The 13524-nt window shown below is 40.3% G+C and overlaps 1 protein-coding gene across 1 annotated transcript; it reads left to right on the forward strand.

Annotated features, from left to right (window-relative positions):
• The first annotated feature begins 1446 nt into the window (after positions 1-1446).
• Positions 1447-12065, forward strand: LOC104955769 (glypican-1-like). Its single transcript, XM_010783160.1, has 7 exons — positions 1447-1505; positions 4067-4317; positions 4473-4603; positions 6542-6670; positions 6997-7130; positions 7950-8125; positions 8632-12065. The coding sequence occupies exons 1-7, from the start codon at positions 1447-1449 to the stop codon at positions 8829-8831; spliced, it is 1080 nt and encodes a 359-aa protein (XP_010781462.1). The 3' UTR covers positions 8832-12065.
• Positions 12066-13524: the final 1459 nt, after the last annotated feature.

The raw sequence follows: 13524 nt of genomic DNA on the forward strand, positions 1-13524 counted from the left end.
TGAGGTCCAAAAAAGAAAAGAGAAATCTTTACCTCTGAAAAAAGGCAGTGCAACTGCCGTCGACCCAAACAGGCAATTCCACTTATTTTGGCTGATTAAAACTCTTGAGTGTCTACAGGCTATTTGATTGGCATCTGCTTGACTTTCATTTTGGTTGCTCCCAGTAAACTTGTGCAGTGAAGATGTATTTTTTGCAGGCCGACCCAGAAGCTTACATTGAAAGGGTTCCGTTGACCAGAAGCAATGGGATTTTTCCATTGGATTTTGAAATATAAATATAAGCTCTTTATTTATGATACTTACATGTTTTATTCAGCAGGATAATCTCCACATATTAACACAACTATGGTATTTCTGAAGCGTAAATGCAATCGCATTAAGTAAAAGGTTAACATTAGGCTATAAATAGACTACGTCAAGGTCGCATAGCTGGGCTTTATTACATTGCATTGCATTTAACTGACGCTTTTATCAAAACTTACAATAAGTGCATTCGACCAAGAAGATACAAACTTGAAGAAAACAGAATCATATAAGTACATCAGGTTTCATAGAGCCAAAACATTTCAAGTGCTACTCAACTAGCTTTAGATAAGCCAGTCCTTTGTTAGTATATAAGTGTTTAGTTAGTATGTAAGTTCTTTTTCTTTTTTTGGTCGAAGTGGAGTCGAAAGAGATACGTTTTCACCAATGCTAAGCTAATGGCGGACTCGTGGTAGCGTGATGATGGTTAGTAGTTTAGATATTCACAAACTAGCACCCACTGTTTTCTAACTCATAGTGTCTGACAACATGTGAAAGTCTTTTAAGCTTGTTTGAACCACAACCATTGTTAAAAAATAAATGTTGACTTTGAGACAAAATACTAATTTCCGGGTTTAAGGGCTTGACTAACTAGACTTACATTACAAACTTAACATTATCACAATTCCATGATTTTTACAACTACCAATATAAGGCAAGGCATTAGAATAGACTTCCTTGGTCCAGGGGAATCTGGAAGTAGAAAATGGAAGCATCTATTTGGGGTGATGGCGATGTGACGTTTTTTATATTCTAAAAAGAAGACCTTAACGAATCCTGAAGCGTGACTTTTCAAAGCCATAAATGTCAAAGCTTGCCAATACAATATGAGTCACTGGTTCGACCATCAACCCTTTCAACAACTTGCAGGTTATATTGTGGTCATTTTTTCCTACAGGGCTGTAAAAAAAAACCTTAAGGAGGTTCCTGCAGGAAAAGCTCCTATTAAGCGTGTCATTCTCCTTCAATAAAACCGCACCCTCGTCTAGGAAAATAAAGTCCCACACCTCCCGCTTCCAGACACCGCTTGTCCTTCCTTTAACTCTTTTGCTTATGTATATTTTCACATTTGAAAGATTTATGATTGTCTTTCAATGTTTTATTGACCCGTGCTCATTGTAGTTTATTTTTAAAGACAGTGAAATGTCGTACTCCCCGATTCCTTCCAACCCTCCCTCCTTCCGCTCCGCACTAAACAACCTGTAAAGCTCTGATTTATTGTTATTACAGCTGAGCGGAATCAAAGAGTGGCATGGGCATAGACAGGAAAGGCAGTGAGGAGGGAGGGACTGACTTGGCCCCAAGGCTACGAGCTGCAGACAGTACATGGACTTTTAAATGGAGTTGGCCGATAGGGCATTTTAAAGTGTCTGTCGCGTCAACCTCCATTTCCTCATGGGGGCCAGTTGTCGTCTGGTAGGAAATCAAATTCATTTCAGAAAGTTCAAGGACAGAGTTGGTATGTGCTATGATAGGGATGCCTGCAGGGCTTTGGTTATGACAAAATATGAGTGATAATATAGAAAATCATAAGTTAAAGGTCCCTACTGTTTTTCATCAATATATTATAGGTCTCAGATATATACAAAACATGTCTCTGAAGTGTTTGGCTCCAAACACCAAACAGATCCTTTCAGCATTACCCATAATCCCCTCTGTTTCAGCCCTGTTTCCAAAGTGCTGATTCTCTGTCTGTTACTTTAGATGAAAATAAGGAGCCCCTCCCCACGCCCCTCTGAGAGATATCTGGTTAAAAAGAACACAATGGTGCTCTAGGAGGAGATTCAGGTGATAAGGTAGGGGGGGTTACCTTGGTTGCTGATTGGCTAATGGTTACACAAGCCAGAAAATCGTTATGACATCATAAAGTGGCCANTTGTGGGTTGTGGTGGAGTTGTGTGTTGTGGGGTTTTTGTTGGTTGGTTTCTCTGTGGTTGGTATGTGGGTTGTGGTGTGTTGTGGTTTGTTTTGTGTGTGGGGGGTTGGTCTGTTTTCGAGTGGGTGTGTTCGTGGGTGTTGGTTGGTGGGTGGGCGTGGAGGTGTCTTGTGTTCGGATCTGGTGGTGGGTCTGTTGGGTGTCGGTTCTTTTCTTTGGGTTGGTGTGGGGATGGTGGTTTTTGGTGGCTCTCGTGTGCATCTGGTGTCTCGCTCAGTTTCTCATCTCTTCTCTCCTCTCTCTCTTCTCTCCCCCATACGCACACACACACACATCCTGAGGTTTTGATGCCATAAGCTGTAACTCTCTTGCGAACAGAGCTTACTGGTATTAACCAGTTTCACTTTTCACGCACCCAAGGCCCTTTCCTAAGGGGAACAGGCCTTGTGGGATAGAGAGGGAGGAATGGAAGGACAGGAAGGATGGATTGAGGACTGGAGAATACTTGTATGAATGTCAGGCCTTTCATCGCATGTGAAACAAAAAAGCGAATTCTCCCAAAAGTGGTTTCCAAGGAAACCTGTGCTGAATGAAAGTCTGGTGCCAATTTGAAAAAGGCACCATGGGAGGTGACCTCCCACACTGTTCCTGCGACGGTCATTGTCTGGCTAAAGACATTTTCATCTGCTTATTTTATTAAGAAAATGAACACTTTGGTATAACATATTGGAATTGTCCTTGTTCATGGTAGTGATTTTATAAAGAGAACATCAAATATACCTTTTGTGAACAACGCGCTGTCCATTTTTTATCTTAAAGGTCCCTATATAACAAGTTTTTCATCGAGATATATTATAGTTCTCAGTTATATACAAACATCACTAAGTGGTTTGGCTGAATACCAAAAAAATCATGCAATTAGCGCTTTCACAGCCGCAGTACTTTTCCCACGAAGGTTAATCAGAACTTAGTTCATGAGAACTCTTTAGTTCTCCATGAACTAAGTACAGATCGCGTTCACAACGGAATAATTCCCTGAGGGAGGATTAGGCAAATGAAGCAGCTGACGTCACTTCTTCTTCTTCTGCCTTTGGGTTACTGGCAGGCGGCAAACAACTCACGGCGTACTACTGCCCACCCGAAGTTCCCGGGCGGAAAGTCCCCGGAGATAGGGGACTGGCTTCAGTAGAAGACACCTCCTCATCTCCACCATGTTTTCTTTGTGTTGCCATAAGTTAGTCTCTCCTCCCGTTTGTGCGCTGGCTAATGCTAAATGCTATATAATGCTAATGCGAGGATAATAAAATGGACTTTTTAGGAGTTTTAACGGGCGTGGTTTTGCAGAAATAGGAACCTTTTATCCCACAAAGTTCCTGCCTCTCTAGCAGGGACTGAAAAGGGGGTTAAAAGGTTCATCATGAACTAAATTGTTAAGTTTCCGGATTTTTTGGTGTGAACGCGACATTTCGGAACATATCGGGAACTAAAGTGGGAAAAGTACCTGCCGACGCGTAGTGAGACACGAACGCGCCTATTGTAGCATCCCATCAACCCCCCTGTTTCAGCCCTGTTTCAAAGAGGCTGATTCTCCTGTCCTGTTACTTTAGATGAAAATAAGGCGCCACTCCCCACGCCCCTCTGAGAGAGATTTGGTTAAAAAGATCGCAATGCTAATGGTTACAGAAGCCAGAAAATCGTTATGACATCATAAAGTGGCCAAAATCTGATCAGCTCATTTTCAGACAGGTTTTTAAATAAATCGATCAGGACAAAAAGTGAGCGAATCTTTTTTCCTGAAACTTTCAGAGTCTCTTTACACAGAGGAGACACATGTTTATGTAGAAAAGACATGACAAAGTGGATTTTTCACAATAGGTGACCTTTAAGACTATTATATCATATTTGCTTAAATCATAAAACAGTAACTTTTCATCCAGGTGGTGTAAGTTTATTTTTGTCTTTGCCCTACCAGGTGCAGCTGAGCCAGGAGTGCATGCGGGCCATGATGACGATGACGTACTGTCCCCACTGCCGCGGCATGGCCTCCGCCAGACCTTGTGCCAACTACTGCAGCAATGTCATGAAGGGCTGTCTGGCCAACCAGGCGGACCTCAACACCGAGTGGAGGCATCTGGCAGGTAGGGAGCAGACAGCCATTTACACATGCATCCAATCAGCCATATGGTTCCTCATAGTTTCACACATGATGCTACTTTCTGCAGTGAATACCAGTGTGCCACACATGAAACGTTTCAACCCTTCTTCACGCTAACTGTACCTCCCATCTCCGTAGAAACAATGATGCAGGTGGCTGGTCGCTTTGATGGTCCATCTGGTGTGGATAGCGTGGTCCTGTCCATCCCCACTCGCATATCAGAAGCCATGTTTACCATGATGGATAACATAGAGCCCATCAACAACAAGGTATAGGAGCAAACATTGGTACATGCACATGAAGCTGAATTAACTATACAAACTGTTTATGTGTTTTTTACCAACATAATGCTATAGTCATAGCAGAATGCAAATTATATTCAAATGATTTTAAAAGGCCAAACACAAGTTTCTGCAAACTGCAGAACATGTACAGTAGCAACATGGGAACCTCCATCAGCAACCTGCTATATAGCTTCATGGATTATACTGTCACAATGAAAATTATTTGCTGCATAAACACACAAAAGATGTCTGCAAAAAGTTTCATTTTTATATTTGTATTTCTGTTTCTATTAGTGTTTTGTCCGTGCTCTTTGCAGTGGGTGTGATGTCAGGCACAGGATTTAGCAATGTTGTAAACAAAATGATATGGCAGATGTCATTGTTTGCCAGTAACAAGGCTTCTGTCAATCAAATCTGTTCAAAGCACAACCACATAGTCCTGCAGAAGCATATTTGCTGACTCTTGATTATTCAGTCATAAATATTTCATGTTACACAGGAATAATATTCAGAACCACTTGGTAAAGAGCTAAAAGTAGTGGTCAGTTAAAGAAAGTTGGTGTAAAATATACCCTTACTTGTCAGTTTAGTATCCCCTATGCTCCACTGTTGCCCCTATATTCATTTGTGAAGTTAACACCTGTCCAACCACCACATTATTGCTGTTTCAATGCTACACCTCCTACATTTAAAATAAAAGGATGAGTCATGACACAGCTTGCCAGCCAAGTGTTTACTTTACAGTTGAATAGTTTCATGTGATCCTGCACTGGCAGCAATTGAAATCTGGCTCAGTTGTTTGAAGGGGGAAAGCATGGTATATTTTGAGTGGAAGACAAAGCTTCCTCTGTGCCGATTTGCTGTCAAAGAGTCCAGCTGTTTGAGGTGAGCCATAGCATAGCAGACTGCCTCTGACCCGGTTTGAGTTGGAAATCATCACACAACTTCAGCTTCATCTTCATCTCTAGTGGAAAGTCTGCGTTTATTCCACAGAAGTCATTCATGTTGAGTATTATGGTAGTCAGAGTGTTGGACAGATTATCTCCTATTTACATAATCTGTTGACATCAAAAGCCATATGTTGTGTTATGCATTTACTACAAATGGAAGCATATCTAATACAGCTGTGAAAAACTGCAGGGTGTATAACTTAATGTGTTTCAGGCCTGTCTGCTACTACTCTAGTGTAACGGAGTCAATGCCATGTTTTATGTCCATTATTCTATCTGCTGTGAACAACACAACACCAATGAGTTATGCTGACAGACATAACTGGAAGCTTAAGACAGGATTATTTTTATAGTTATGTGTGAAGGTTCAAAGGCTTGAGGCTCCTCTAAGCAGGCCAGATTGGATGACAGATTGACTGCAGTCTTACTTTATTCCCTGGGCTCCATTTGTAAAATGTAAGCCGCATAAGGGGAATAGTGCGATCCTGTGATTGACTCTTGGGATGTAGCAAGTAATCAGCGCCACTTGTCGCTGTTGGCTTTTAAATGCATCGATTTATGTGTACTTAGTATATTTATACATAAATTGGTGTCAAACTAAATGCTTTGGTGATACAGTATGAGTATGGGTTTATAGGATTCTATTCAAAAGCCTGGTTTCAGGGGCATCACATTTCATTCTTGTTAACACCAACCCCAATAAAAATCCAGGATATGAACCACATGGTAGGGAAGTAACGTTTATTGAGAGAGTCTGGTGGCTTACAGTTCATGTTACTAGTTCAAAAGGTTTTAAGAGGATAAAAGCGTAGCTCTCTTTTGGTTCTTACAGTGATTTAAAAGCTGAATGAACTTCATAAACATTTTCAAAACAAAACTGATTGAATATCCTCATTTCACCCTTTTGTTAACTTTTTCCCCTCTTGTGTGTCCCTCTACATTTCCGTCTTGTCTTTACTTCACTGTCACTCAGTTGTTCCAGGCCTGTGGCAACCTCAGAGAAGGAGGAACCAGCAGCACAGGAGCTGACGACATCATGAAGAAAGGGAAGGTTACAGTGGAGGATAGGTTGGGAACCAGCAGTAATAAAATGGAAAAACTGGTGAGTATTTACCCGAAAAAATCGGTGTCCTTTTTATTGCTTTCTGATGGCCTAATCCAGCCTATTCACAGTAATGGTTTTATGACATAAGAGCCATTGCTCATCATGGGCAATCAAACCCTTTTTGTTGTCCATTTCACCTTTACACAGCAACTATGGGGCGATTAGATGGGACTGAATGCTTGAATGGATGAATGATTCAGATGACTGAACACTGAAACTGGTTATTGAGGGAGAAGGAATGTATTTATCTGTTGTTTGATGTACCTTATTGCTGTGATTTTGTATAAAAGTTCACAAATGTGCTGCTGTCAACTCTGCCCCAGGTGTCTGATGTAACCATGAGACTGAGGGAAATGCAGCCATACTGGGTTTCTCTCCCAAGTGTTCTCTGCAGTGACAGAGTGGCCACAGGAACAGGGGCCGAGGATAAATGTTGGAACGGCATGAGCCGTGCCAGGTAAGGCTTATCAACCATACTGTATGAAGAAAATATGATACGGCAAAAACAAGAATTGATATCTTTAAAAAATGATGGTCAGTGATGGTCAGTAAGATTCACGTCCCATACAGTTGTCATGAAAGTAGGAATTAGCTTTAGAGACCAAAACCAATTTATTGACCAAGCTGTAAACGTGCCTATTTCTGCAAGGGGCTCTATTGGGATGGAGCAACTCTCAAGTGGCAATTCGATGAAGTGCAGTTTTTGGCACTTTGGTGTTGGGTTGTTTTTACAGCAACCAATGTTCTCTTTTGTATGACCAGTAGCTTATGATAGCTAATAGCAGGTTTTCAACCAGATTTTTACAGAATAGAATAGTATATGCCACCACTGTTAGGCTTATAATAATAATAATAATAATAACATATTTTATTTATAAGCGCACTTTTCATTTGCGTAAACAAAACCAAAGTGCTACAAAATTAAAAAGGGTGAAACAAAACCACAAAACCAATAAAAAACTATTTTAAAACAATTAAAACAACATAATAAAAGCTGTGACATTCATGCCGGCATGGCATAATGTGGGGGATTTAAAATCTAGTTAAAGGCTATTCTAAAAAGATGTGTTTTTAGGCCTTTTTTGAAAGCATCTACACTGTGTTGTCACCTAATAAGGATATGTTAAAGCAACTGACTCAACAGAATCCTCAAAAATGAAGAGAACTTAAGGTGTTTTTATCCTGCCATTGACAAATTGACAATACTGACTGTTCAGCATGTTACATATTCACTAATTAACTGTGGTTAAAAAAATAAATAAATCATGTTTGCCAGGTACTTTCCCGAAGTGATGGGCGATGGCTTGGCCAGCCAGATCAACAACCCTGAAGTGGAAATCGACATCACGAAACCAGACATGACAATACGGCAACAGATAATGCAGCTGAAGATCATGACGCACCGCCTGAAGAATGCTCTGAACGGCCAGGATGTGGACTTTCAGGACACCAGTGAGTAGTTTTACCAACACAGCCCACAAGTTTCCGAAGAACACTTCACAAGAAACTGCATCCCAGAAAACTCCCTAATGATTAGAAACTTTTTAACTAGGTCTAGATTAAGGGAAGTGACTCTGTTTCTATTCATCTGATCTTCTATCTTGGCTTGTATAAACTCTAGCAAAATGGCAAAAATCAGTACATGTGGAACTAAGATGAAGGCATAAATATGCCTGGCCTAAATCAAAGTGCGTTTTTAAATTATTGAAGTCATATTTTGTACCCCGTACTGATGCTGATGACACAGATGCTGGTGAAATCCTCATCCTGTTTCTTGGCTTTCCCCATGGCTCATTTATTCATATGGAAGCTGATCAAATAGTGTATGTGCAAAGTATGTTTAAAATACCTGAGTATAAGGCAGTGGTCTTACTATGTTTATTCTATGAAAATCTAAAATCATTTTTTAATTCTTTGCATATTGTACAAAAACTAATTTCCTGACCTTCTGTCTGTAGGTGATGACGTCAGCGGATCAGGAAGTGGCGTGTGCGCTGATGACGTGTGCGCCCGTAGCCCGCGCCTTATTCTCCCTGTTACCCAGCGACCCGTGGACTACCTTCCAGAAAACAAGAAGGTGAAAACCTCCGCCAACCAGAACCTCCCCGGGATCTCCATCTACCTTCTTTCACTGCTCATGTTGCTGCTCCGGCGATAATTGACGGGGGAATCTACAAACTGGGACTGAGTTTGGGACATGGAGGTTGGGGAGAGTCGGAAAGGGGAGGGAGGAGATGTTGGGGGTTAGTTACTTTGCCAAAACTAAAAAAAGGTATAAATATTAAACACAAAAAATCACTTGGACGAACTTCCTTTTGGTTTTAAATTAGAACAAAATGGAATTACGAGTATTCATGAATGGTTTTGGTTCTGCTCTCTTCTTTAATTTCTTGCTATATTACCACACCACTAGAGCTGGTCTTTTCGCATCTTCTTATGTTTTGTTTCTGGTGTTGGGTTTCTCTGAGATTATATCTGTAGACATGTGTGTAAGACTATGTTGCTAACAGTATGTTGGTGTTGACACCACAGGGAGAGGGAGAATGGGGCTTCACAGTGGCGCTCAGATACATATATTTGTTATTCCACTTCTTCAAAACAGCACTTGTGTTCATTAGAATTATTTATTTATTAATAACTCACAAATGACCCCAACATGGATTCATCACTCCCAAATGTTTATTGCAAACGAACACAAACATAATTGAATGACAATATTGATGGTTTTTAGTGGGAGATAATCTGGACAGCACGACCCAGCAGACCTCGTAATACATTAAGCCTCACATCATTATTACACTTACACACACACACTGGCAGAACGAGGACGTGAGCACTCCTCGTCAGCACTTTTTGCCATTTCATCATGTAAGCCCTAATAATAGCTGTGATCACATTCACAACGACATGATCGTCTAATGTGGGAGCAACGTGACCCATGCACCATCCATCCATCCATCCACTCAACCCCTAAATTCCCCCTGCTGGGGCAGATCTCCCTCTCTCTCCAGACCCTGCTGGCTGTGTAGGATCAACTGGAGAGTCTCGTGTAAGCAAAACACAATCTGTGCTGGGCCAGGTCTCAGATGACAGCAGCTTCCCACTATAGAGCACTGTAGAGTATGTGGAATGGGGGAGTCGGTTTAAGATTGCCGTCACAGCAAATGATTGACAGTTCATGATTTGGGAAACGTGAAGCAGAGCAGAAATGTACAGAAGCAGAAACACTGCTGTCATGTAGACTTTTTTTTTTTGTACTATTCTTTTGTTGTGTACAGCAGAGCAAAAATATAATATGCATAATTGTGTGTGCTCTCTGCCAAGGCCCAGTGCTCCTTTGATTAGCATCATAATCGCAATGTCTTGCTTTTTTTGTCTAATTTCAGCAAGAATCCATAATCACAGTCTTTTAAATCCTTCAACTAGTTGTATGGCAGACACAACAGTGTACATATTTTTGATTTGTTTTTTGTTTTTTCTAGAAGAAAATAGCCAATTAGGTATCAAGATTTTATAACAGCCATATCATTGTATGCTACGATTCGTATTTCATTCATCATCTGTCAAAGCTTATACATATCTGCCTTCCATTTCCTTGCAATGTTTTTCTATATCAGTGCCTCTTTATTCCCACCCCCTTCTCCCTGCTCATCGGTTATAATGACCTTTAAAGCGTTCCTCATGCTTCTACATGGTGGCAAGGCAATAAGAAAATGACACAGTGCTTCATTACGTGTCAAACTTACTAGGAATGTTGTGGGAACACACAGTGTGCAACTTTTCCTGATGAGAAGCTTGCTGGGGAGGAAAAACATACCACATTTTAATTCAAAGAAATTTCAAAGCTCTCATTTAAGAAAGCTGTGCGCAGGATGATGGGATGATAGTTGCATGTGTGTATGTGTGTGGATGTGTGCACTTCTTTTTCATTGATAAAGCAAAAGAGGGACAGACGATGGAGCCTTTATAAATCTTGTTTGGATGGCACAGAAATAAAATGTATTGACATTTATTGGATTCACGTCACTGAATAGTGCATTTAAACTGACAGATACGGGATATTGAAATAGCTAATTTCTTAAAGAATGGGATGTTCAAACGATCTGGATTAATTATATCTTTGCTTGTCAGTATCATGTGTGACAGATACAGTTATCTTGTAGGAAAGAAACTGACACATATTTTAAATTACATCATGGTTTCATTTGTACACTGGAACAATCCACTATGATATGTCATGAATAAAAAAAGATTACAAATTGGTTAATACTGCAGATTTAATTAAGTTGTTGGGAGATCAGTCAAGATTTAAGAAGCACATCTGTTAGATACTTGGTTTATTACTGCTCTGGAATTGGGTGAGGCTGTTAACTGTTGATCATATTTACTTTTTAGATATGCTTAGTTAATGAATGCAATGTTTGCTGTGTGTATGCCTGTATGTCCTTCCTGTTTGTCCCTGGTTAAATAAATCTGCCTGTGACTGCCATTGACACTTTGTCTAGTGTTGGGGTCCCTATTTTGACTCAAAAAGAGAGGTTCAATAGTGTTAGATGATCCAGTGGGGGGGGGAAATATACATTTTGAACAAAGAACAATTAGTAATATCACCACATGGTACTTCTTGTTGTGACCCTTGAGAAAAATCTGAATATGTATGTGAAAGTCCACATGAAACCCCTGTAAAGAATGAGAAATGACTCCAACTGTGATGGTGACATTCCAATTCAAAGACGACTTGCGACTCACAACTTCAGTTTCAATGACTGCCTCACAATGTCATCGGCTGAAATTTGCACAACCCCTCCCTCTCTCCTCTTCCTCCTTTTGATCTCATTAATTTGTTGCTCAAAGTCCCCCTCCCTTTTATAAAACCTGCACTTTTATGAGGCCAATAAATGGCATTGTCTGCACAAAGACATCGCAAGATGGTCGATCAATACGCAAGTCAACACCTTCCAGAAACGACTATTGATTGAGGATGTGTGTATGCAGATAGACATGGCCCAGCAAGACATCTCCTGTTCAACTATAATGAACCAGTGTAAAACCAAAGCCCCTGTGTGTGAGAGGAAGCAGGAGAAAGGTCCTTAGTGCTGATCTCAAATCAGCTTGTGCACCTTAATCCTGCCCTCATTCATTAAGTGGGAAAAATGCAAAGCTGGATATGCCACCATTTAAAGACAGCTCTATTTTACACTGAGTTGAATACGAGAGGGATTTCTTAAAGGTGCCAATTTATGATGAAAAAAAGTACTTTTAATTCTTGTTTATATGTACTTTGGTTTTGTTGTTATCAGAAATCTATGGAAAGAGGTTAAAAAATACAAATGTCTCATTTGCTGTTGTATCTGAAATCTTGTGTCAATTATATACATTGTAAGATTTTCAACATGCCTGTGTCCTGTGTCTTTAATGGTGTAGTCTGTGATAGATAAGAAATGGAGAAAAATATATTTTGCTTTAGATTTACAACTTGACGGTCTTAAAATGGTTTACATTGTGTTCTCAAAGCCCTTAACTCACACAACATTCAAATCTATTGTATTTACCTTTCTTAAGTATGTGTTTGGTCTTCTTCAAATTGTCCATACCCTCTGACCATGCACCGGGGCACACTGCCACCTAAAAAGGGCCAATGCACTCCAGTGATGATGTCAGAGATGACAGCTGTTGTCGAGCATTGCCACACCGGAAAAAAACAGCCACATGTTGAGAGCACACTAAGTGCTTTGTCTTGTTTTGGTGTATAGACAATGGAACGATCACCCCCCTCAGGATGGTTTTAACAAGATGTACTTGACCATGATCCTATGGGAGACTAAAATGCCACGCTTCACATACAGAGCTGCTGTGTACAAAGTGCTTCCAGTATGTGAACACCAGCTAAATACTTTGTGGTTCTAGTGTGGAGCTGCAATGTTTCCATGTCTGTCATGAGGTTACAAATTATGGGAATGAAAAATGCCTTGAGAAAAACTTAAAATGCAGTTGGGTCAGGGCAGCAATGTTTAATGAAGATTATGAATATTAAAGTATGTCAAAATAAATCAAGTGCCACCCTATCTGCCTCTAAACACTGCTAAAATACACAGGATCTGTCCTTGTAGGTCGACCTTCTTTACAGCAGAGGCTGTTTGATGTCACAACATGGGAATTCAGAGTATGTCTGAATACATTTAACAATCCCAGCTCTCAAATTGTTTTTAAAATCAAACTCACACTTAATATATTTCCACTCAGTGATAGGGCACATTGTTCTCCCTATGGAGGGACAATTATATTATTCAATTTCACTGGAATTATAAGTCATCTCTCTGCAGTCCCCTTCCCTCAGCATCTGCTTCTGTGCACACATACAGGAGACACATTACTATTCCCAACTATTGATTGTGTCTGAAGCTTTTCACCTTCTCCCTTGCTCACAGCACACACAGCTGCACAAATGCACCCAAGTTTATTCTCAGCCTTTTGACTTTCAGCGTGCCCTTTGGTTCACAGTGCTTTTATGACTGACTGCTTCACAACCATTACACACACAGTCTCCATATTTGAAATATCAGCTCAACAGGGCAAAACACTTGTCAATAAAATCTCCTCAGCTCAATACACCCTGAAGTGCCTTTTCCTTTAGGCTGCACCGTGCCTTATACGGTAACATGCTACCAGATTTGTGAACTTAATATCTTATGAACCCTTTTAATTTATATCATTTTCAGAGATGTTATAAATATAGGGTTATGACCTTTCCCATAAAATGTTGAATCCATTTTAGTGTGAGAGAAAAATAATTGGGCTGCTGTACAATTTCAAATACATGTTATACTGGAGTAGTGAAGAACATTAGCTTT

Source organism: Notothenia coriiceps, unplaced genomic scaffold, assembly GCF_000735185.1.
Source record: "Notothenia coriiceps isolate Sejong01 unplaced genomic scaffold, NC01 NC01_scaffold00024821, whole genome shotgun sequence".
Lineage (NCBI taxonomy): Eukaryota > Metazoa > Chordata > Actinopteri > Perciformes > Nototheniidae > Notothenia > Notothenia coriiceps.

Excerpts from the sequence above, each read along its gene's own strand:
- LOC104955769 (XM_010783160.1), top strand. The coding sequence starts at position 1,447 with ATGTCGTACTCCCCGATTCCTTCCAACCCTCCCTCCTTCCGCTCCGCA. Across the intron at positions 4,318-4,472 it reads CGAGTGGAGGCATCTGGCAG|AAACAATGATGCAGGTGGCT; the intron begins GTAGGGAGCAGA and ends CCATCTCCGTAG. Across the intron at positions 6,671-6,996 it reads GTAATAAAATGGAAAAACTG|GTGTCTGATGTAACCATGAG; the intron begins GTGAGTATTTAC and ends ACTCTGCCCCAG.